At 48.1% G+C, this 26,008-nt stretch overlaps 1 protein-coding gene across 1 annotated transcript in view; it reads right to left on the bottom strand.

Moving 5' to 3' along the window:
- LOC147722574 (putative thiopurine S-methyltransferase) overlaps window positions 1-26,008 on the bottom strand; it is a 305,879-nt gene that overhangs the window by 159,462 nt on the left and 120,409 nt on the right. Inside the window, exon 3 of the mRNA XM_086965108.1 lies at window positions 24,987-25,079. Within this exon, the coding sequence (XP_086821234.1) occupies window positions 24,987-25,079 (93 nt within the window). The remainder of the gene's footprint in view (window positions 1-24,986; window positions 25,080-26,008) is intronic.

Raw genomic sequence — 26,008 nt, 5'->3', positions numbered from 1 at the left:
CGATCTGCGTGGGGCCCTTCTGCTTTTTGCTGCTCACCGCGTTGTTTGGCTACTAGCCCGCTGGCTTGTGGCCTTCTTAACGACGCCCGACGACATCACTGCTGCTGGTCTGGTTGCTCCAGACTGGCCCTTGCTCCCTTCCAAAAGAGGAGCACCCCTGACCCTCCTGGTCCACTCCAGACGCCATTTTGAGTCCACCGCGTTTTTGAATTTGCCAAGGCTTTGTTGCCCAATCCTGGGTCCAGCGACGTCGACAGCATCATCCATCGTGGGACATCTCGCACCTCCATCCTGTACGCCGACAACGCCTCCTGGTCCGTGAGATCTGCAGAGCACAGCGTCGCCCACTCACCTAGTCGAGGTGACTACCATCCGGTGCCCTCCTGGTGCCACCTGACTACTGGCTAGTAGTCACGAACTTGGTCCCCTCTGCTTTCAGGTGTCATCCATCTTCGATCCAGGCTTGGATCACTCGAACTATCTTCACTGGTCGCCTGCCAGCAACTCCTTTCTTCAGGCTCCTGGTTCGTCTACGAGGATTCCCGACGTCTTTTGAGACATATGCAGCTGCAGCCCCTGGGCTAGGTAACTTCGGCATTTCGGTGCCCCAGCATAGCCTCACTAGCCAAGGGTCAGGATCCACTTTCGTTTTCCTCCTACCAGGTCGGGTTCGCCCGAAGAACACTAACTTTGCTTTTACTAGCTCCCATAGACTTTGTCCCGCATCACGCGTGAGAGTGCACACTCTGCACCCGAGTCCCCTAGGCCTCCTATTAGTAATCTGAAGGTTCAGTAGTCAAGTCCTAGCGATTCCAAAGCCTATTAGTACAGTACTTACCTGCTAGTAATTTCGCATTCCACTTTTAGAGTATATGGTTTTTCGTGCCCCTCGGGCATTTGTGTAAATTGTGCGACTTAAAGTATTTTCATAAGAGTTTTGTTGTGTGCTTAGTACCCTGTCCTCATAAAGAGCACAGGGCTGTTGTGATCTAAATAAATACACTGTTTATTTTCATAACACTTGTGTGGTGTCCTTTCACTTGGTGTTCAAGGGGTATATGTGATGGTATAACAGCTGGCTTAACACGCCCTCTAGAGTTTAGCCCGAAGACTGCTCGTATCCACGCTACTAGGATAGCTGGTCTGTAAGGTTGACTTACAACCAATCACCATAAGGGTTGTTTGGCATGACACAAAGTGCTCACTAGAATAGTGAACATTATATATCAGGCCAACTTCTCACATTGGTGAGCAGCGGTTGGGATTTGAGCTTGCTGTTGTTTTACCACACGTATCCTAAGAATATCTTGTGAAAGATCACATAAGTACTTCAGGTACATATAACTTAGCTTAGAATACTCTGAGTTCTACTGAACTAGCTGTTGCAGCTCCTCAAGGCTTAGCACACCTTGGCTACAACTCTTAGCAAGGGATCAGTAGGCAAACATATAGTGTAGGTAGGTGCATCACTTACCCCACACTAGAATCAGCATGTCAGACAAAGGAGGAAACTCTGAGTCTCCCCTTGTGTCAGTAGACCTTCCACAGGTCGCTTCCAGATATGCTGCTCTTAGTTTCCAGGAGATAAGACAAGTGTGTACCTCCAGGAAGCTAAAACAGGGGTCTAACCCCACAATCCCATTCCTGATTGGTCTCTTAGAGACTTATGATGCCAGGAGGGCTGGTAACCCAGACCCTTCTAATCCAGATGGGAACATGCCTCCCCTAGAGGGAACCAGGGGTGACCCAGACCTTATCCATCTCTCTGCAGAAGGTGAAGAGGAGGATGAGGATCTGGAGCCATCTGATGATGAGGCAGACAAACGTCCAGAAGTAGTTAGCCAGCTAACTAGGGACAACTTAAGCAGGCATGAGAATGGTACTAGGAGACCCCTGGGACCCCTCTCAGGCCAGCTTAACATTGGGAATGGACGAGGTCTCTATCAAGAGGCTCTAACAGATCCATTCAAACCAATGGCTCTCAGGCCTCTGCTCAGAGGAGGATGACATCCCCTCAGAGGAGAGTATATGAAGCCAAAGAAAGGGAAGTCAATCTGAGGATTGAAAGGGAAGAACTTGCCCTAGCCAAAGAGAGACTTGCCTTTGCTAGAGAGCAAGAATTGAGTGGGACAATTCCCACTGGTGGCAGCATTATACCTAGCAATAGGGACAGGAGTTTTGATACAAGACAGCTGAGTAAGATAGTGCCCCCCTTTAAACAAGGGGATGACATCCACAAATGGATGACTGCTTTAGAGAGGGCCTGCACTGTACAGTGTGTCCCCCAGAGTCAGTGGGCAGCTATCTTGTGGCTCTCCTTTGAAGGCAAAGGTAGAGATAAGCTCCTCACTACTAGAGCTGAGGATGCTAACAACTACCAAGTCCTGAAAAATACACTGGTTGATGGGTTTGGTTTAACCACTGAACAGTACAGGTTGATGTTCAGAGATACCCAGAAAACTCAGTCTCAGGATTGGACTGACTTTGTTGATTGTGCCACTAAGGCTTTTGAAGGCTGGCTACTGGGAAGTAAGGTTACTGATTTTAAAGGATTGTACGATCTAATTATGAGAGAGCAAATCTTAAGTAATTGTCAGAACCAGTTATTACACCAACACCTGGTAGACTCTGATCTGACCTCTCCACAAGAATTGGGTAAGAGGGCAGACAAATGGGTCAGAACCAGGGTCAGGCCTAAGAACCAGGGTGGTGACCAAAAGAAGGAATCAACCAAGCCTCAAGAGAAGGGTGGGAATAAATCTTCTGATCAAACCACAGGGCCCCAAAATTCCTCTGAAAAGGGTGGGTCCCCAACTTCTCCCAAAACCCAAAAGAAACCTTATTGTCATACCTGCAAACAGGTAGGCCATTACAAAAGTGACAACAGTTGTCCCAAGGCCAACAACAATAAGGAGACCAAAACCCCAGGTAATACTCCCAGACCTCCTGTTACCACTAGTGGTAATCCCCCAGGTGGTGGGAGTGCCCCCAAGAATGTAGTGGGCATTACTTTGGGAAACCAGGAGGACTATGGCCTAGCCAGGTCCCCTAACAACACTCTTGTCTGTGAGACTGGCATGGGGTTTGCCAACTTCACTACTGGTTCCCACATTTTGGGAAAGTATAGACAAGAGCCCCTTATCAATGGTCAGAAAGTTGAGGCATACAGAGACACAGGGGCCAGCATCACCATGGTGATTGACCATCTGGTCCCCTCTGCTCAACTGACCCCTGGTTTCACTTATCAGGTGACAGACGTTCATGGAGTGAAAAGAAGGCATCCCATGGCAGTAGTCGAGCTCAGCTGGGGTAATGTCACAGGGCCCATGAGAGTGGCAGTGACAGACAACCTACCTGTAGATTGCTTACTGGGGAATGACCTGGAAATCTCAGCATGGGCTGAGGTGGAGCAAGAAACTCACTCCAGAATGATAGGCCTACCCAGAAAGGTTAGTGGGGCAGTAATAGCTACAGCCCCAGTCCAAGCACCATTCCTCCCTGAAAAGGTTGGAAGAGCAGTGGTAGCCACTGCCCAGGCTCAGACAGACTTTCCAGAACAGGATAGGAGGGCTGTGACAGTCACAGCCCAAACACAAACTGAGTGCCCTCCTGAAAAGGTTGGCAAGGCTGTAATGGTCTCAGCCTCTACTCAAACAGATAATGAGGGTGTGAAGCCTGAAACAATGGATCACTCCACTCAGACAGAGAGCACTGAGGAGGAAGAGAAATCTCCCTCCCACCAGACTCTAGGAAAGGATCAGCCTCCTCAGGGAACTGATCTGACCCCTTGTGAAGGAACTGCCCCAGAGATAGTCAGGCCTAGCCTGGCAGAGCCCCTGATGTCAGTGGACCCTTCCAAGGTGGGACCCAGTCTGGAGCAGGTAACCTGCCCCTCTCTACCCTACCTCAGTCAGCCCAGGGCTGCAGAGGTCAGGGAGGCCAGTGGTGGACCCCAAAGGGCCCCCTGTCCAAAAGTACTCCCCAATCAACAGATTAGGATCACTGAAGCTAGTAGACCTAGCCAAGTGAAAATAAAACAGACTCCTGAGGGATCCCCCTTAAAAGTAGTTAGGGAACTCCCACAGCTGGACACTGCTGGGCACAGCCAAACCTGGGGCCTAAAACCCCCAAACCTGACCTGTCCCTCCAGTAAGCCAAACAGAGGGACTCAGCCTCCAGCTTTAGGTAGCCAGAGGTTGACCCTGAGAGCTCATAGCAACTCAGTACTGGAAAGAAAGGCACATATAGTGGATAGTGATTGGAGGAAGTTGAGCCCAACAGTAGTGGAGTCTCACTTCAGTGCTCCATTCCCACACCAGCCTTTTACTTTGCCAAAGCACCCCACAGGTAGTGATTCCCTATGGTGGAGACCCTCAGATACCCTTAGGGTGAGGGATTGCTTAGTGGACCATGATACAGGGGGTAACCATGCCAGTGCATGTCCCACCTCATATGGCCACTCAGGCAATATAGGCTTACCTGGACAAGGATAGCCTTATCTCCTTTCGTTTGGGGGGGGGGGGGGTTGTGTAGGAAGGTAGATACCTGAATATGGTTACCCCCAACTTTTTTCCTGGTGTTTTGCTGGTTTTCTGACTTAGTTGACCTGGGGCCCTGCTTTTCAGGACCCCAGGCCCACTGCTCTCTCTCTAAAATGGATTCCATGTACCTTAGGTACATTTCCAATTGGAACTGGGTCACCTTATCAGACCCTGTAACTCAGGGCATAGGTATACCCAGGGCCTACCAGGGGCTGAAGCATGTATTATGCCACCCCTGGATGGCCATCTAAAACTGACACAACTGGCTGCATGACAGCTGGGGCAAGGTGGTGTAATCACCCTTTGCTTTAGATATAGTATACCTATATCTAACCCTAAAAATGGACACACAGATTCCTATCAGTCACTCCTATAGCAGGCCTTAACAATCCTGAAGGCAGAGTGCATGGAATCGTGTGAAATGGTGCTCTGGCATGAGCTGAGCCCGTTTGCAGCTTGCGGAACCAAGTCCTAATAGCTGTTCCATGATAACGCATACCATATACTCTTAAGTGCATTATAATCCTCGCGGTTAAATGCTATCTTTGGTATTGCTTTATCAAAACATGTCGAGTAAGGTGTTATACGAATTGGAATACTAACCCCTCGCCAATTCTGGCGACGGGGTTAGCATTCCACCCTTCTAGAGGGACACGACATGTATGTAACTGTGAACCCCGGTTAAAGTTAACTGAAGCCTCAGCTCCACAAAATGGATGCTGCCACCACAGACACGAGTCTGACCTCCTGCTGCTGGGAGTCCTTCCAGCGAGGAGAGCTTGGACAAAGGGTTTCCTGTCAGGGGCGGTGCTAGCACCATCCCAGACAGGGTTTTGTGTATCCTGGGTAGGCAGGGCTTTACAGGAAGGTGACTGCAGAGTGGCACCCCGGTGCTCACTACGCATCTGCCGGCTAGAACCAGTTCCAGGGGCACACCAGCCCCTGACCTGGGGAAAGTCCGGCATGGGAGAGGGGTGTAACCACCCCCCTTCCTGGTCCCACCCCTAGGGCAGGACCTAGTCGCGTACCCACCCCTTTCTTTAGGATAAAGGCAGGAGCAGGGACCCTTCCAAATTAGATCATCTTTGGAATCAAGACACGACTTTCTACGAAAGGACTTCAAGATTTCTTCTTCAAGATTCTCCCTTGTGACTAAGGAGTAGTCACCCTGCATCCGCAGGCACCATCTTAAGAACACTGCGGTCTGCGGCAAGTCCTTCCTCCGGAATCCGACTGCCCAGCTCGACGAGAACCGGCTTCCCTGGCACCTCTGACCTCTACCCACCTCTACAGCTAAGCTGAGAACCGTGGGTGCGACGAGACCTCGAGGGACCGGCCATCTTCAAGACTGCACAACTTCTTTCCAGCACGACCGCCGAGGGATCCTCTGGTGAGTGCTTTGGGGTCCGAGAAGCCCCGACCCTGAGCAGCTCCAGCACCGAAGTTCAGCCTCCCAGCATCTCCACGATCTGCGTGGGGCCCTTCTGCTTTTTGCTGCTCACCGCGTTGTTTGGCTACTAGCCCGCTGGCTTGTGGCCTTCTTAACGACGCCCGACGACATCACTGCTGCTGGTCTGGTTGCTCCAGACTGGCCCTTGCTCCCTTCCAAAAGAGGAGCACCCCTGACCCTCCTGGTCCACTCCAGACGCCATTTTGAGTCCACCGCGTTTTTGAATTTGCCAAGGCTTTGTTGCCCAATCCTGGGTCCAGCGACGTCGACAGCATCATCCATCGTGGGACATCTCGCACCTCCATCCTGTACGCCGACAACGCCTCCTGGTCCGTGAGATCTGCAGAGCACAGCGTCACCCACTCACCTAGTCGAGGTGACTACCATCCGGTGCCCTCCTGGTGCCACCTGACTACTGGCTAGTAGTCATGAACTTGGTCCCCTCTGCTTTCAGGTGTCATCCATCTTCGATCCAGGCTTGGATCACTCGAACTATCTTCACTGGTCGCCTGCCAGCAACTCCTTTCTTCAGGCTCCTGGTTCGTCTACGAGGATTCCCGACGTCTTTTGAGACATATGCAGCTGCAGCCCCTGGGCTAGGTAACTTCGGCATTTCGGTGCCCCAGCATAGCCTCACTAGCCAAGGGTCAGGATCCACTTTCGTTTTCCTCCTACCAGGTCGGGTTCGCCCGAAGAACACTAACTTTGCTTTTACTAGCTCCCATAGACTTTGTCCCGCATCACGCGTGAGAGTGCACACTCTGCACCCGAGTCCCCTAGGCCTCCTATTAGTAATCTGAAGGTTCAGTAGTCAAGTCCTAGCGATTCCAAAGCCTATTAGTACAGTACTTACCTGCTAGTAATTTTGCATTCCACTTTTAGAGTATATGGTTTTTCGTGCCCCTCGGGCATTTGTGTAAATTGTGCGACTTAAAGTATTTTCATAAGAGTTTTGTTGTGTGCTTAGTACCCTGTCCTCATAAAGAGCACAGGGCTGTTGTGATCTAAATAAATACACTGTTTATTTTCATAACACTTGTGTGGTGTCCTTTCACTTGGTGTTCAAGGGGTATATGTGATGGTATAACAGCTGGCTTAACACGCCCTCTAGAGTTTAGCCCAAAGACTGCTCGTATCCACGCTACTAGGATAGCTGGTCTGTAAGGTTGACTTACAACCAATCACCATAAGGGTTGTTTGGCATGACACAAAGTGCTCACTAGAATAGTGAACATTATATATCAGGCCAACTTCTCACATTGGTGAGCAGCGGTTGGGATTTGAGCTTGCTGTTGTTTTACCACACGTATCCTAAGAATATCTTGTGAAAGATCACATAAGTACTTCAGGTACATATAACTTAGCTTAGAATACTCTGAGTTCTACTGAACTAGCTGTTGCAGCTCCTCAAGGCTTAGCACACCTTGGCTACAACTCTTAGCAAGGGATCAGTAGGCAAACATATAGTGTAGGTAGGTGCATCACTTACACCACACTAGAATCAGCATGTCAGACAAAGGAGGAAACTCTGAGTCTCCCCTTGTGTCAGTAGACCTTCCACAGGTCGCTTCCAGATATGCTGCTCTTAGTTTCCAGGAGATAAGACAAGTGTGTACCTCCAGGAAGCTAAAACAGGGGTCTAACCCCACAATCCCATTCCTGATTGGTCTCTTAGAGACTTATGATGCCAGGAGGGCTGGTAACCCAGACCCTTCTAATCCAGATGGGAACATGCCTCCCCTAGAGGGAACCAGGGGTGACCCAGACCTTATCCATCTCTCTGCAGAAGGTGAAGAGGAGGATGAGGATCTGGAGCCATCTGATGATGAGGCAGACAAACGTCCAGAAGTAGTTAGCCAGCTAACTAGGGACAACTTAAGCAGGCATGAGAATGGTACTAGGAGACCCCTGGGACCCCTCTCAGGCCAGCTTAACATTGGGAATGGACGAGGTCTCTATCAAGAGGCTCTAACAGATCCATTCAAACCAATGGCTCTCAGGCCTCTGCTCAGAGGAGGATGACATCCCCTCAGAGGAGAGTATATGAAGCCAAAGAAAGGGAAGTCAATCTGAGGATTGAAAGGGAAGAACTTGCCCTAGCCAAAGAGAGACTTGCCTTTGCTAGAGAGCAAGAATTGAGTGGGACAATTCCCACTGGTGGCAGCATTATACCTAGCAATAGGGACAGGAGTTTTGATACAAGACAGCTGAGTAAGATAGTGCCCCCCTTTAAACAAGGGGATGACATCCACAAATGGATGACTGCTTTGGAGAGGGCCTGCACTGTACAGTGTGTCCCCCAGAGTCAGTGGGCAGCTATCTTGTGGCTCTCCTTTGAAGGCAAAGGTAGAGATAAGCTCCTCACTACTAGAGCTGAGGATGCTAACAACTACCAAGTCCTGAAAAATACACTGGTTGATGGGTTTGGTTTAACCACTGAACAGTACAGGTTGATGTTCAGAGATACCCAGAAAACTCAGTCTCAGGATTGGACTGACTTTGTTGATTGTGCCACTAAGGCTTTTGAAGGCTGGCTACTGGGAAGTAAGGTTACTGATTTTAAAGGATTGTACGATCTAATTATGAGAGAGCAAATCTTAAGTAATTGTCAGAACCAGTTATTACACCAACACCTGGTAGACTCTGATCTGACCTCTCCACAAGAATTGGGTAAGAGGGCAGACAAATGGGTCAGAACCAGGGTCAGGCCTAAGAACCAGGGTGGTGACCAAAAGAAGGAATCAACCAAGCCTCAAGAGAAGGGTGGGAATAAATCTTCTGATCAAACCACAGGGCCCCAAAATTCCTCTGAAAAGGGTGGGTCCCCAACTTCTCCCAAAACCCAAAAGAAACCTTATTGTCATACCTGCAAACAGGTAGGCCATTACAAAAGTGACAACAGTTGTCCCAAGGCCAACAACAATAAGGAGACCAAAACCCCAGGTAATACTCCCAGACCTCCTGTTACCACTAGTGGTAATCCCCCAGGTGGTGGGAGTGCCCCCAAGAATGTAGTGGGCATTACTTTGGGAAACCAGGAGGACTATGGCCTAGCCAGGTCCCCTAACAACACTCTTGTCTGTGAGACTGGCATGGGGTTTGCCAACTTCACTACTGGTTCCCACATTTTGGGAAAGTATAGACAAGAGCCCCTTATCAATGGTCAGAAAGTTGAGGCATACAGAGACACAGGGGCCAGCATCACCATGGTGATTGACCATCTGGTCCCCTCTGCTCAACTGACCCCTGGTTTCACTTATCAGGTGACAGACGTTCATGGAGTGAAAAGAAGGCATCCCATGGCAGTAGTCGAGCTCAGCTGGGGTAATGTCACAGGGCCCATGAGAGTGGCAGTGACAGACAACCTACCTGTAGATTGCTTACTGGGGAATGACCTGGAAATCTCAGCATGGGCTGAGGTGGAGCAAGAAACTCACTCCAGAATGATAGGCCTACCCAGAAAGGTTAGTGGGGCAGTAATAGCTACAGCCCCAGTCCAAGCACCATTCCTCCCTGAAAAGGTTGGAAGAGCAGTGGTAGCCACTGCCCAGGCTCAGACAGACTTTCCAGAACAGGATAGGAGGGCTGTGACAGTCACAGCCCAAACACAAACTGAGTGCCCTCCTGAAAAGGTTGGCAAGGCTGTAATGGTCTCAGCCTCTACTCAAACAGATAATGAGGTTGTGAAGCCTGAAACAATGGATCACTCCACTCAGACAGAGAGCACTGAGGAGGAAGAGAAATCTCCCTCCCACCAGACTCTAGGAAAGGATCAGCCTCCTCAGGGAACTGATCTGACCCCTTGTGAAGGAACTGCCCCAGAGATAGTCAGGCCTAGCCTGGCAGAGCCCCTGATGTCAGTGGACCCTTCCAAGGTGGGACCCAGTCTGGAGCAGGTAACCTGCCCCTCTCTACCCTACCTCAGTCAGCCCAGGGCTGCAGAGGTCAGGGAGGCCAGTGGTGGACCCCAAAGGGCCCCCTGTCCAAAAGAACTCCCCAATCAACAGATTAGGATCACTGAAGCTAGTAGACCTAGCCAAGTGAAAATAAAACAGACTCCTGAGGGATCCCCCTTAAAAGTAGTTAGGGAACTCCCACAGCTGGACACTGCTGGGCACAGCCAAACCTGGGGCCTAAAACCCCCAAACCTGACCTGTCCCTCCAGTAAGCCAAACAGAGGGACTCAGCCTCCAGCTTTAGGTAGCCAGAGGTTGACCCTGAGAGCTCATAGCAACTCAGTACTGGAAAGAAAGGCACATATAGTGGATAGTGATTGGAGGAAGTTGAGCCCAACAGTAGTGGAGTCTCACTTCAGTGCTCCATTCCCACACCAGCCTTTTACTTTGCCAAAGCACCCCACAGGTAGTGATTCCCTATGGTGGAGACCCTCAGATACCCTTAGGGTGAGGGATTGCTTAGTGGACCATGATACAGGGGGTAACCATGCCAGTGCATGTCCCACCTCATATGGCCACTCAGGCAATATAGGCTTACCTTGACAAGGATAGCCTTATCTCCTTTCGTTTGGGGGGGGGGGGGAGGGGGGGGGGGTTGTGTAGGAAGGTAGATACCTGAATATGGTTACCCCCAACTTTTTTCCTGGTGTTTTGCTGGTTTTCTGACTTAGTTGACCTGGGGCCCTGCTATTCAGGACCCCAGGCCCACTGCTCTCTCTCTAAAATGGATTCCATGTACCTTAGGTACATTTCCAATTGGAACTGGGCCACCTTATCAGACACTGTAACTCAGGGCATAGGTATACCCAGGGCCTACCAGGGGCTGAAGCATGTATTATGCCACCCCTGGATGGCCATCTAAAACTGACACAACTGGCTACATGACAGCTGGGGCAAGGTGGTGTAATCACCCTTTGCTTTAGATATAGTATACCTATATCTAACCCTAAAAATGGACACACAGATTCCTATCAGTCACTCCTATGGCAGGCCTTAACAATCCTGAAGGCAGAGTGCATGGAATCGTGTGAAATGGTGCTCTGGCATGAGCTGAGCCCGTTTGCAGCTTGCGGAACCAAGTCCTAATAGCTGTTCCATGATAACGCATACCATATACTCTTAAGTGCATTATAATCCTCGCGGTTAAATGCTATCTTTGGTATTGCTTTATCAAAACATGTCGAGTAAGGTGTTATACGAATTGGAATACTAACCCCTCGCCAATTCTGGCGACGGGGTTAGCATTCCACCCTTCTAGAGGGACACGACATGTATGTAACTGTGAACCCCGGTTAAAGTTAACTGAAGCCTCAGCTCCACAAAATGGATGCTGCCACCACAGACACGAGTCTGACCTCCTGCTGCTGGGAGTCCTTCCAGCGAGGAGAGCTTGGACAAAGGGTTTCCTGTCAGGGGCGGTGCTAGCACCATCCCAGACAGGGTTTTGTGTATCCTGGGTAGGCAGGGCTTTACAGGAAGGTGACTGCAGAGTGGCACCCCGGTGCTCACTACGCATCTGCCGGCTAGAACCAGTTCCAGGGGCACACCAGCCCCTGACCTGGGGAAAGTCCGGCATGGGAGAGGGGTGTAACCACCCCCCTTCCTGGTCCCACCCCTAGGGCATGACCTAGTCGCGTACCCACCCCTTTCTTTAGGATAAAGGCAGGAGCAGGGACCCTTCCAAATTAGATCATCTTTGGAATCAAGCCACGACGTTCTACGAAAGGACTTCAAGATTTCTTCTTCAAGATTCTCCCTTGTGACTAAGGAGTAGTCACCCTGCATCCGCAGGCACCATCTTAAGAACACTGCGGTCTGCTGCAAGTCCTTCCTCCGGAATCCGACTGCCCAGCTCGACAAGAACCGGCTTCCCTGGCACCTCTGACCTCTACCCACCTCTACAGCTAAGCTGAGAACCGTGGGTGCGACGAGACCTCGAGGGACCGGCCATCTTCAAGACTGCACGACTTCTTTCCAGCACGACCGCCGAGGGATCCTCTGGTGAGTGCTTTGGGGTCCGAGAAGCCCCGACCCTGAGCAGCTCCAGCACCGAAGTTCAGCCTCCCAGCATCTCCACGATCTGCGTGGGGCCCTTCTGCTTTTTGCTGCTCACCGCGTTGTTTGGCTACAAGCCCGCTGGCTTGTGGCCTTCTTAACGACGCCCGACGACATCACTGCTGCTGGTCTGGTTGCTCCAGACTGGCCCTTGCTCCCTTCCAAAAGAGGAGCACCCCGGACCCTCCTGGTCCACTCCAGACGCCATTTTGAGTCCACCGCGTGGGCTTGAATTTGCCAAGGCTTTGTTGCCCAATCCTGGGTCCAGCGACGCCGACAGCATCATCCATCGTGGGACAGCTCGCACCTCCATCCTGGTCGCCGACAACGCCTCCTGGTCCGTGAGATCTGCAGAGCACAGCGTCGCCCTCTCACCTAGTCGAGGTGACTACCATCCGGTGCCCTCCTGGTGCCACCTGACTACTGGCTAGTAGTCACGAACTTGGTCCCCTCTGCTTTCAGGTGTCATCCATCTTCGATCCAGGCTTGGATCACTCGAACTATCTTCACTGGTCGCCTGCCAGCAACTCCTTTCTTCAGGCTCCTGGTTCGTCTACGAGGATTCCCGACGTCTTTTGAGACATATGCAGCTGCAGCCCCTGGGCTAGGTAACTTCTGTATTTCGGTGCCCCAGCATAGCCTCACTAGCCAAGGGTCAGGATCCACTTTCGTTTTCCTCCTACCAGGTCGGGTTCGCCCGAAGAACACTAACTTTGCTTTTACTAGCTCCCATAGACTTTGTCCCGCATCACGCGTGAGAGTGCACACTCTGCACCCGAGTCCCCTAGGCCTCCTATTAGTAATCTGAAGGTTCAGTAGTCAAGTCCTAGCGGTTCCAAAGCCTATTAGTACAGTACTTACCTGCTAGTAATTTCGCATTCCACTTTTAGAGTATATGGTTTTTCGTGCCCCTCGGGCATTTGTGTAAATTGTGCGACTTAAAGTATTTTCATAAGAGTTTTGTTGTGTGCTTAGTACCCTGTCCTCATAAAGAGCACAGGGCTGTTGTGATCTAAATAAATACACTGTTTATTTTCATAACACTTGTGTGGTGTCCTTTCACTTGGTGTTCAAGGGGTATATGTGATGGTATAACAGCTGGCTTAACACGCCCTCTAGAGTTTAGCCCGAAGACTGCTCGTATCCACGCTACTAGGATAGCTGGTCTATAAGGTTGACTTACAACCAATCACCATAAGGGTTGTTTGGACTGATACAAAGTGCTCACTAGAATAGTGAACATTATATATCAGGCCAACTTCTCACAGTGTTGCACCTCCGGTTTAAAGCCTAATATTCTGAGCCAGGCTTGTCTTCTTTCTGTGATGCTCAGCATTGTAAGCCTGCTGGCCGTGTCTGCCCCGTCCAGTGCTGTTTTTAGGGAAGAGTTTGCCAAGTTCTTGCCTTCCTCTACCAGGTGCGAAGCCCTTTGTTGGTGCTCCTGAGGTAGGTGTTTCACCAACTGGCCCAGTTCCTCCATGATCTGGTAATGGTGTCTGTTGAGTAGTGCATTGGAATTAGCCATGCGCCAGTGCATAGCGGCATTCCTTTCGATCTTCCTTCCTGTTAGGTTCATCCTTCTGCTCTCTTTATCAGGAGGTGGGCCCGAAGTAGTTGGCACATTGGCCCTTCATCTTGCTGTTGCCGTGATAATAGTCAGCAGCGACCGTGCCCTGTATGTAGGCTGGGTCCTTTGAGGAGTGCTTGTATTTTTTTCTCCGTCCTTGGCGTGACGGGTTTACAAGTAGCAGGCTCCTTCAATGCCTCTCTTCCTTGCCCCTTGATGCTTTCAAGCATTGGCAGGTACTGGCTCCTAGTGTGCATTGGAAGTAGTGTCTCTACTAGGAAATCCCCTTTCGGCACCTCCTCTTCGAAATTGACCCTGAACGCTGTTGCAGCGTTCTTGATGCATTCATTATAGAGCCCGATGTCGTCCGGTGGCGAGGACCTCGCTGGATATGTGTCCACTCCCTCTTCTGGACTTTCGGCGTCGACGTCCTGCCACTCGACCTCCTGTGTATCCGAGTATGTTGATTCTTGGTACACCATCTGTTCGTCCTCTCTCTCCTCCTCGTAATAGGCATTATCATCTTCCTGAAATGCCAGATCTTCCAAGGTCTCCGACGCTTGTTCTACTTCGAAATCTTCCTCTTCATCTTCGACCACATGTACTTCTGGTGACTTTGGCCTCGAGGGAATTGTGTAAGATTTCATTTACTCTTTGAAATCTTTCTTTCGCTGCAGGATGTTCTCCATCTCTGCTTCGAGTCTCCTCTTCTTTCTTTCTATCTCCTCTGCCTGTTCGGCGTCGAGTGGTTGTGCCGGTCTCTTTGGCGCGCTAGCTGACGCCGAGATGGGTTTCGGCGTCGAGATTGTTTTCGGCGGCGACGCTGTTTTCGGCGTCGAGGCTGGTCTTGCGTCTTTCGTCGTCGACTTCGAGGATATTTTCGTAGTCGAGCGCTCCTTTTCTTGGAGGCTTTTCGACGACTTTGGTTGGTCGCCCTCCTTCGACGCCAGAGTCCTTCTGAGAGGATCCGCTAGGCCTGGATGCTGCTGCGGACGCCGAAGTTCTCGGCGTCGGCGCTTTCGGGGGCTTGGCCTCGATTTTTCGAGAGTCTTGTGTGGACTGTTGAGAGTCTTTCGGGCCTTTTTGGGTCGTCGATTCTCCTACCTTATCAGTAGTCTTCTTATTATCGGTCTCTGCGACCGTGTAGCCGATGTCTTCTTCGGCGACGTAATCCTCCTCGTTGGTCGAGAGTCCCAGGTCTCGAAGGAACGGAGGTTGGCTCTTGCCCTGCATGGTGTAGTTTGCGATCCTTTGCCTCTCTCTCACTCGAAGGGTCTTCGGGGTGAACGCGGAGCAGGCGTTGCAATCTCTGCTTTCGTGGTCGACCGGCAGGCAGAGGTTACAGACTGGGTGTTGGTCCTTCTGCGCGTACTTATGATGGCAGTTTCGGCAGAATTTGAATGGTGTGTTGTCCATGTCCTGCGTTCAGGGTGTCCCCTGATTGCGCATTCTCCTGTGGACGTCGAGGAATGTCGAAAATTTCCCCTTCTTTGTCGTCCTTTTCGATGGTGTAGTCTTCCCTCGTCTTTTCCGATGTTTTTTCTCTCCAAACTCGAGTCTTGCTTCTTCTTTTCCCCAAATCTCTGGAGCCCTCTCGGGAACGATCCAGACCCAACGGCGGAAAAAAGAATCTGAAGATGGCGCCCAAGGGTGGGAGCTTCCGCAGGAAGCACGCCGACGTCACAGGACGGACACCAAAAGGTGGGACGTCGACGCCCACCTGGGCTACAAAAAAAAAACAAAGAAAAGACTACGATTCCGGACCCAACCACTAGACCGCGGAATAATGCACAGCATAGTGAATCCAGAAAGATTCACGCTGCAAAACTGGGAGAAGGTGTGTGGGGGGGAGAGGGGGTGCTGGAAAGTTTTTCAAAGTTTTAAAGTTGAGGGTTGTGAGAGGGCTTAGAGGATATGGAGACATCTGGAATTACCTCTCGTGCCCCCCCTCCCCCCAGTCAGGGTGGGGACAGATTAATAAAATGGTGAGTGGGCCATAAAAGCACTGAAACGTTAAACACATTAAGTTTGAAATGTAATCTGTGGAATGCTGATTGTAGCAAATTATGCCATATAAGCTGTATGATACAAATGTTAATTAATTTTTTTTTATTTTAAATAAAGGATACTTATTCTAATCCTTAGTACCACATGGGACAATTCTAAAAATAAGTTATTTGAATGTTTAAAATGTGTCACTTGAGAAAGAAAAGCTAGCCTCAAAATGTCATTGTAATGTATATTGGGTGTCTGCTTTGTCAGATAACTTTCATGGGTGTCAAACCGTGCTAAGAAATTATGCTTCCTGTTCTACTACATCACCTTTAGAAAAGCGGGGATCCTCATTTGCACAGATGCTCCCAGTTTTTTTCAATATATGTATTCTGTTTCCCAGCTCCCACTGTCTGTTTGCTGTTTCTTTTGGAAATATCCAATCTGATCCTATAGGTTGCCCCCAACAAACCCTTTCACAGAGTACAATAGAAAGTTGACCAAGATATTTCGTGTTTTTTTCCGTCCAGGGTGTAATTTAAAGGGATCTCTGTGTATTCATTGGATTTCAGTATCCAGATTTAACAGTAAAACCTCCTGCAGAAGGAGCGTTTCAGTAGACTTAAATGTTTTGAAATCAGATCCTTCCAACCTTTCAGCCACACCCAAACTTCTGAGATTATTTCTCCTGCCATTATTTTCCAGCCTTTCAAGTTTTTCTGTTAGTATCCTTTCTCTCTGCTTCAGACGTACCACCTCTTGAGTATTCGTTTGAACTTTAATCTGTAAATCCTGTAGTCCACACTCCTGTGTTTGTAGGGTTAGACCTTTTATCTCCCCTTCCAGACTAGAACATGTTTCCTGTATTTCTTTTTGATTTTCCTCACAGGTATTAAAGCGCTGTTTGATTTCTTGGGTTAGGCGGCCAAGCATCTCTTGGACCGTGCCACAGCTCTTTGAATTACTGGCGTCCATACCCGCACCCTCAGAACTTGGGGTTCCATCAATCCCATTGTGCTACTCCCCAGTGGCTCCTCCACCCCCGGGGTTTAATTCCTCCATATTCAGGGCCAAAAATATGTTTTGTGTTTTAACCGCTGGGTGTACTAGGGAAGTACGAGGGTCTCCCGGGTCTATGATCTTTACTTCGCTCCGTAAATTCACTCTGCTCTCTGAATATCTCTGTTCAGGGGTGAGCTTTTACTTTCCATACTTTCCTCACCACTTCTTGCATTAGTCCTGACCTTGAAATTTGATCTGAGTGAAGGGGTAATTTTCTGGGACTTTAAAACCAAACTACTTTGTTTCCTCTTTAGTAATACTGCGTTTGCCAAATTTGTTATGGTCCTTTTTAGAGGTGGATCTCTAACTGAACCAACAGTCTGCATACAGCTCACCTATGGGTGTTATTCCTGGGTCCTCCAACTCTACCAGTCCTCTACCAGTTTGGAAGCAAAGTTGCTTGTGCTTATTCTGCCCCCTCCAGTCACGTCCCCTCCTCACAGCCGCAGTACTCTGAGCCGCAAGGAGCTCTCGCAGTGCAGTGCCCCCACTGCTGCGACACAGGGTGGCGTTCCTGGCGCCACCATTGACCAGGTGGAGACTAGCTCACATCTACTATGGGCAAAAAGGGAACCGCATCAAGTGGCGGGAAGTGCAGATTTTAGTTGTGCATCTAACGGCACTCCCCTACTGAGCGTCTGACCGGAGTCTTCAGCCGGCCACCATGTTTCTCATCAGCTGGCCTAATGTAGGCACTCCCCAACATGAGCTCAGTAGGCAGTAGTGATGCCTCACAGATCAAAAGGAGGGTTTCCACTGGAGTGTGCACTATTGGTGGGGAGCAAAGGGTAAAAATTATAAAATAAAATGTCTTGTCCTCAGGTCAAGGAAGGAAATTTAGAGTGAAATCATCAATTAAGAATGTAAAATAAACGGGGTGCGGAAAGAGGAAGATTAAGGAATAGGAAATAAGAAAGAACTGGCGGTTTTATGTTGGAATGTGAATGGGTTACAGGTAAAAAAAAAGGGAGAGAGTAATAGCACAATATTAAAAACATCAGAATGCCCAAATAATTATGCTCCAGCAAACGCATCTCCTGAGATAAGAATGTAAGGATCTCTTCTCAAAACAAAGATCGATAGGAAGTTGGGTCTCCACAGATCAAATGTACTGTACCAAAGGGATAGCTATACTATTAAAAGTAAAAGCAGGGACAGAGCTACCTAGGTACAGAGCAGATGAGGCTGGATGCTGGATAATGACCAAAATTAAAATACACCCCACACTACATACATTAGTAAGTTATTATGGCCCAAATACAGATAATGGCACCCCATTGACGCAGCTTTTTTCTAACCTGATAGACTTTCAAGCCCCTATTATTTTAGGTGGGGATTTCAATGTTTTACTGGATAATGACCTCGACAGATCCTCAGTGAGGATCCAGATTACCTCCCCAAAATTTGAGGGCATACCTATTGGACAAGTTGGAGAATTTCAATGTCTGTGATGTTTTTCGCAGAGTGAATTATAGAGACTATACATTCCATAGTAAGAAGAATGGGCACTTTTCCAGATTAGATTACCTCTTCATGGATAGGAAAGAAGTGGAGAAGGTAGTGGGGATAGACCATCTGCCAATACATGCGTCAGAGCATGCAGCATTTCTTCTAAAAATTGAGAGGAGGGACACTTGTAGCATTGGGACATGGACGGTTAATAGAAGAATAATGCTGCAGATCGAGATAATGGCACAAATACAGCATAATATAGAGGAATTGTTTTCCTGGAACCTGTTGTCAGCTCCCCTGCATTTGGTATGAGATGCATACAAGTCCTGGTTAAGGGGAATTATTAAAAATTTGACAGGGAACTGGGTAAGAGAAGAGACTTTACTAGTTTAGAGGCGGCGATAGTTAAAACAGAGGGTTTATTAAAGGCCAATCTATTACAGGAAGGAGAAAGAAAGGAGTGGTCAGATACACTGTATGATATGCAAATGAAGTTTAGAAGCAATGATGCAGCAATTGGAAGTTAGCAGAGCAAGGGACATTTTACAAGGAGAATATTGTGGGAAACATTGGCTTGGAAGTCAAGGTTGAAAAATAACCAAAGCTATGTAGGGAAGAACATAGATGGGAAGACGGGCCTGATGGTTGAGGAGACCAATAAAATTAGAGCTGCATTTACCAACCTCTTTCAGGGGCTGTACACAGAAGATTTATAGGTCATAGAAGAAGAAATAAAAGGTTGGCTCCAAGAAAAACAGCTCCCCAAGCTTACAGAAATTCAATCTCTATATTTTGGTCAATGCATATGGTGAAAAAAGCAAAAAGAAGGGAAAGTCTAGACAGGATTCCCAGTGAGTTGTACTCTGTATTGCGGGAAGAGACATCCCCATTTGGGTTACGTTATTTAACTCTATACTGATAGAAGGGATGTCCATCCCCTCATCGAAATGAGGAAGTACTTTCCCTAATCCCGAAGCCAGGTAAGAACCCGGTACATTGTCAATCATACCGCCCAATCTCTTTACTCAATTGTGATGATAAGATCTTCACTAGTATCTTTGCGGCCTGTCTGAACAAGGTGGTGGGGCAACTGATACATCAGGATCAAAAGGTTTTTTTTACAAGGGAGGAATATGAGAGACCTTAAACATACCTTGATAGGTTCTATAGACCTAGCTACAAAGCTAGAGGCTCCCCTCGCGATTGTGACTTTGGATGCGGCAAAAGCTTTCGACCGTGTTAACTGGAGATATTTTAGGACTACACTAGATATTTTGGTCCTAGTAAAAATGTGATAGATACAATGTTTAAAATTTACAGTGCTCCAACAGCCACGATTTTAGTGAATGATAGTTTGTCATCTACAGTAAGAATAGAGAGTGGGATAAGACAAGGCTGCCCTCTTTCTCCCGCATTATTTGATCTCTATATAGAACCTTTTGCCAAATTTTGAGATTAAATGAAGGGATTAAACCTTTTGAAATTGGTGCATATACCAGGAAGATCTAACTTTAAGCACATGACTTAATGGTTTACACCTTGGATGTACCATCTGCGGTACCACACCTCATGGCTGAGGAGAGGAAATTTGGTACATTGGCAGGATATGCAGCGAATGAAGAAAAAACTGAAACAATGCATTGGAATCAAGATGGGAGATAAATAGCATTCAGGAAATGAGATACTTGGGGGTCAAAATAACTAAAGACATTGGGAAAATCACAGCTTTTAATCTTGAGAGAGTGGGAAAGGAGATAGAAGGGTTATTAAAAAGATGGCAGAATCTTCTGCTTTCGATTTATGGCCGGATTTATCTTGTGAAAATATCTATCCTTCCAAAATTTACCTTTTCTTTTTTATAATGTTGCTTTACACCACAAAAAAAACGCTCCTGAAACTGCAAGGGAAAATAATGTATTTTATCTGGGCTAGCAGAGGAATATGTCTTTCAAAGAAAAAGTTGAGACAGAAAGCGGGACTAGGAGGATTGGGACTTCCAGATTTACAGCTTTATTGCTGGGCGTTGTAACTTAAAAACAATAGAATGCTTCCTTTACATCCCAATGTATCCCTAATAGGAGTCATGTTCAAAAATATGTTGGTGGGCCTACCTAAGGAAGGATTTTCTTACAAATATGGGGCTCCAAAATGTTTTAATAAGGTCAGATTGAAATACTTGCAGACAGCGGCAAGAACTTGGTACGAGTTAAGATCTAGGTATAGCTTACTATAGCAGGTTGTCCCCTACATGGGACTCTTCAGGCACTCCAGAATGTTTAATTGATAGTCTGGGGAAACCTCAGAAGCAGGGAGAAGTTATTTGGTGGAGGCAGCTGCTGGACGATGGGCAAAAGTTAACATGGAGCTTCTAGAACAATAAGACAAATGGGGCTATTTCTAGATTTAAAATCTATCAAGTTAACACGTTGCTCAAATGTCAAATCTGGTCGTAAGTGGTTTCTGGACAAATTGAGCTAGATCTTCAGGATATAGTGCCAAGGAAAAGAGAAGTGGCACATTGGTATCACTATCTATTGGCAGCAGAGGAGGCAGAGATGAAAACACCACACACCGCATGGGATCTATACTTGCGGAAGAAGAGATGGCGGAGTTATGGCAAGTATCTTGTACTACACTTTATTTAGTGGTTAAACTTGCTGCATTAATAAAAAAAATGTTTTACCTTGCGTAGAATCTACTGGACTCCTAAAAAGCTGGAAAAGATAAGGGGAAGTAGCAACCTAACATGTAAATGGTGCGGCAACGGAGCGGCAGATGATGTGCATATAGTTTGCCACTTGTCTAAAGTTAGAATGAATTTTGGTCAGCAATGGGTAAGACTATCTCTCACTCTGTGGTAGTTAACATAGAGGTAGCACTGATTTAATTATGTTTGGGATAAGTCAGCTGAATAAAGATATACGTGATCTGCAGATGAATTGCTGCCATCTGACCTTTTTTTAATATTAATAGCAAGGAGAGAAATTTGTAAACTCTGGACTCAAGCAGTGGCCCCGTTTGTGGCAGGGATGGAAGAGATCTGTGTTTTTTTTTTAAGGAACTGGACAGAAATAGGGGAAGATTCTGGGAATTGTTAAAGATCTGACGACTTCCCTGTTCAATGATTACACCCTCTTAATTCAGTAAAACTGGGAGGGCTGTGCATATTCGCTTTATAACCCAGTAAATCTGATTGAGTCAGAGCCGATATCGGGCAACATACAAAGGGCGAGTCGATTTGGAGCCAATCGGTGGTGACATGAGGACAAAAAAAAATGGATGAAATATAGAGGGGGGGCGTGGCCAAGCGGTCCAACATGGCGGACACGCCTTAGCCCGGCTCCCGTAGGCCCGCAATATCCTTCAACATCAGGGCCGGACTGGGAACCAAAACCGGCCATGACAAAGTACTCAGCTGGCCCCCCGGGGAGTTGGGGATGCGGCCGAGCTGTTTGCCAGAGCTGATTTCGGCTGGTTTTTGTTAAAGGAGCCGATATTGCAGATATGCTGCAAAAACAGCCCTTTAACAAAAACGGCCCCACCATAGCGGCCCATCGGGGAAATACCCGGTGCCCGCTACAGCCAGTTCAGCCCTGTTCAACATCCTGCCGGTAAGCGGCAATCATACACCCTGATTGACCAATACTGAAGGCGCCCAAGACCTTGAGACATAGAGGGGCCTTTTCGTGGTGTTGGCTTGGGCGGGACAGCACAAACGCTGGATCGAAGGTACGGAGGAGGCGAGGTCCAGGTCGCGTGGTGAAGCCACGCCCTGCCGTGCTCACGACCCCGGGGAGCATAGTCGTTGCTGGGAGTAGCTGAGAATTCGACACGTTGGTGTGCCGGAGTGGCGGAACCTAGTGGATTCTGGCTCGGAAGGGACTCTGGACCCTGCGGCCCGCTGTAGCAGCTGTGAGGCAGGCATCTAACAGCTCCCCCACCCGGGCCTGCGGGTGGGCTGGAGCATTCAGCTGGTGACCCGGAGGAGCGTGATCAGGGCCAGGGACTGGTACCACACCCAAGCATCTGACAGCGGGAAGACAATTGGAGAGGGCTCACGGCCCTCCTATACGAAGTACCCAGGGCATTCAGAGGATTGAGGGGTCAGTGGCCAACCAACCAGGTGAGGAGCAGGGCATATCTGCGTACCGGAGTCAGCTCCTACTAGACCATAGACAGGCCCAGACAGTGGGGTGCAGTTGCAAGCGGGTGGCATGAATAGGACTGCCAGTTGTACCAAGAAGTCCTACCATATATAGAGCTGTCCAGTGCAAGAACTTTGAGGTAGCGCAATGGGGGATCAAAACAGTGAACGCTGCAAAACCAGTCTAAAATCCAATTAGCCCTTGGGCGCGGAGAGCGCCACCGGTCTCTCATCATCAAGTAATATCTATCCTACCGATCAAACCCTTGCGCAAAACTACGACCTCCCAGGGCCTTGCAGGAGAACAGGAAGATAAAACGGAGTTGCCTGTTAGAGGTGGGGTTGTAAGCTCTTCTGCAGAAGTTGGTGTTTCCATGATGGCATATTTGATTTACTAGTCAGTCCCTAGTACCGTGCACTGTGTGTGCCCAGGGTATGTAAATCAAATGCTGCTACAGTCTAGGGTATAAATACTGCAGCACTGATTGTGCCACACACATAAGCAGCCTGTAAATGTAATTCAGATCTGCCACTGCAGTATCTGTGTGCAGACTAGTACTGCCATGTTCACTTGGCAAGTGCACCCATTTGCCAGGCCCTACCATTCCATTTTCGTACATATTAGTCACCCCTAAGGTAGGCCCAAGGTACCCTTGTGGGCAAGGTGCTGTGTATGTCAAAGGTAGGACATGTACCTGTGTGGGTGACATGTCCTAGTGGTGAATTACAGTGTATTTCGTTTTTCACCACAACAAAGGCTATCTGTCCCATAGAAAGGAATGGGAGTTTTACTTATAACATCTTATAAGCATAACTTCCCATTGGGACAAGATAGGGAAATGGAGTTTAGTATGCCTGGATTCAGAATGTAAAAATGCATTTTTTTAGTAAAGATGATTTTTATGTTCTTTGTTTGAAAATACAATTTTCAGAAAGTAGGTATTTTCTTGCTTAGCCATCCTGTGTGCCTCTGCTGGGTTTGTGGATTGACTGTCTGGCTTTGGAGTGACAGGGACTGGGTATGAGCAGTCGCTCAAGAAGGTCTAGATGACTCAGGGCTGGGCTGAATGGACCTGAGTTGAATTTAGAGTAGGGGGAGGAGATTTCCTTTTGCCTGAATGGGCCCAGTCTGCCTTCCACAATGCTGTCTCCACCTCCTGCCAGGAAGCTGGGCCAGAGAGGACAGAAATGGTTTGGACTAAGCACAGACACTCTCTGCCTGAGAGAACAAAGCAATTTTGGGTATAAATACTGGGGCTCAGATCTCAGAACTTTAGAGCTCTTTTGGACTAAGAAGACTGCCAAGAAGAAAAGCAGGAGGAACTATGCGGAGGAGCTACCACTTTGCTGAGTGTTTTGCTGTGTTGGTCTGCAGTGGCCACTTCTGTCTTGGGCAGTGAAAGGACTGGACTGAACTTTTTGCAATTCTTCATTGAGTTTCTCCAAGGACTCGAGGTAGAGCTTCCTCCCTGTTCAAGAAGTCTCAGGAACAGCAAAAACTTCATGTTCTTCTGCAATCAGCACTGGGGACTGTGGGTTTTGTGCTGCAACAGAAGAAAAAGCAACCCAATGCGGTCTACAACGCCGCTTATGACTCTGTCTCCTGAAGGTACCGCTGCACCACAACCCTGGTCTCACCGACGACGCCACCACTGAGCCAATGCGACCTGTGGGCACCGCACTTCGCTTCACAAAGCTGCGTTGGTATACCTGACGACGCCGCACCACACCAATATCGACGCCGCTGCTTGCACGATGGTTCGAGGGCACAGTTCGTAAATTACACGACGCACCGCCCTCATCCCGCACCACAGCCTTGGCCTAACGACACCGGTGCCATAAACTCCAGTTTGTCGACGACAGCGCTTCAGCAACGACGGCGACGCTGCAAGCACCGTGAGGAGCACTGCATCACTTCGCACCGCAGCACTGCTCTCACCGGTGCCGCTGGAGGACGTCACAGAGCCACTGCCTGCACTGCGACCTGATGGCACGCACGTTGCATCGCTGCCCTTTGCACAGCAGCACCCGACGCCGGCGCTCCCGACTTCAACAGTGGGGAGTTCGATCTGCAACACTTGTGACTGCAAGGGCCCGACGACTCCTGCACGACTTTCGGAACCGACGCCAGCTCACTGGAGATCGACGAGAGGTCGCCGACGCCCTACACCTCTAAAGGTACTGTTTTGCGGGTCTTCCCAACACCATAGCTAGCCCGCGATGCTGCGGTCAGCCAGAACTGTTTGGTTTTGTAGTTCACAACGCTGTGGTAGACCCGGACTGAGCTACAGAATTCAAGGAACTGTATTTTTCGAATATTCTTGCAAAGTATACCTTTTTAAGTACTGTAATGTGGATTTTTATCGTTTTGGTCTTGTATTAAGTATATTAAATATTTGATATTTCTCTAAAACTGGAGTGGTGTCCGTTGGTTGTGTTTTCACTGTATACACTGCCTCTGAGATAAGCCTGACTGCTGGTGAAAAGCCAGCAAGGGGGTGAGCAGGGTTTATTTCAGCAGTGTAACTCCCTTATCCTGACTAGGAAGAAAGGTTCCTACTTGGACAAAGGTACCTACCTATGCCAACTAGAGACCCCCATTTCTAACACTCATATGTAACCAGATTAAAAAAATACAGTAGAAAGTTTACACCAAATTCTGGTTCATGCTGTTAGAACAAACCTAAATCAAGTATTAATGATAATTCAAGCAGAAGGCGGAGCACAGATTATTAAGAGTATGTGAAAATAGATAATATTTTATTACCACTTCATGTCAACAGCTTTGCCACACAGTGGGAAGAATATCCTGAGTCCAGTTCTATTGTTCAGTAGAGAATTCAGATGTGCCTGTAATAATCTGTGAAGAAAAACAAACGAGGACTATGAAATAAAGAATGCTGATATAATGTGCCAAAATGACATACTTTATTGTACGGAGAATTATTAGAATTCCCTACATATTAGTTACTTCCACAAATATATGCTACAAAGTCGGTGACAGAGACTCATTAGTCAAAGAGTTTTCATTGAAATGGCGAGCTCTGATATGATTGTAACTTTGGCCACATTTAATGAATCTGCATAAAACGTTCCAATCAAATAGAAAAAATGGCCACGTTTTGGCATGTCAAGGTTTGCGCAGATACCTTCAGGTATTTAAAAAATAAAAGTGACGGGGAGGGAGGGTCTTAGAAAATGAGCGTTTTCCATTTTAACTTCCACAGGAAACTGCATTGAACTGCAGCAAAAACCAACTTTACACAGAGGTGTGCATTTGCTGATTTGGCATAAATCAGTTTGATAGTTTGTGAGAAATTAGCGTTTTAAAAAGGAGTCAGACTCGGTTCAAAGCCCTACATTTGAGATATTGTGATTGTTTATTTACTGATACTCCCTAAATTTACGAATTCCCTAAGGGATTAATTTAAAACCCAAAGAGGCACAACATTGGAGGCAGGAGCTTTTGCAACCATTGTCCAAACTGTATCTGTGAATCTGTGCACTCTGACTGGGCTGTCACATTAAAATCTCTGTAGTGGGCACTATTACACAAAGCAGTTGGGAAAAATAACAGAAATTCCATTATTGGAAAAATAAGGCATAAGGGGAAAGGGTGAGCACATCCTGACTCCCACACTCAGTCAACAGGGGTCCCTCTATTAAAATGAAATTATAAAATGTATATTTGCCTGCAGGACTATAGGATCCTTAGCCAAATTAAGATATCTTGGATCCTCCCTGACTAGAGTCTCAGTATCTGCAAACCCTCATCTTTTTTTTTTAAAA

This window comes from Lissotriton vulgaris, chromosome 4_1 (genome assembly GCF_964263255.1).
Source record: "Lissotriton vulgaris chromosome 4_1, aLisVul1.2, whole genome shotgun sequence".
Classification (NCBI taxonomy): Eukaryota; Metazoa; Chordata; class Amphibia; order Caudata; family Salamandridae; genus Lissotriton; species Lissotriton vulgaris.
This window is presented reverse-complemented; position numbering and strand designations above follow the sequence as displayed.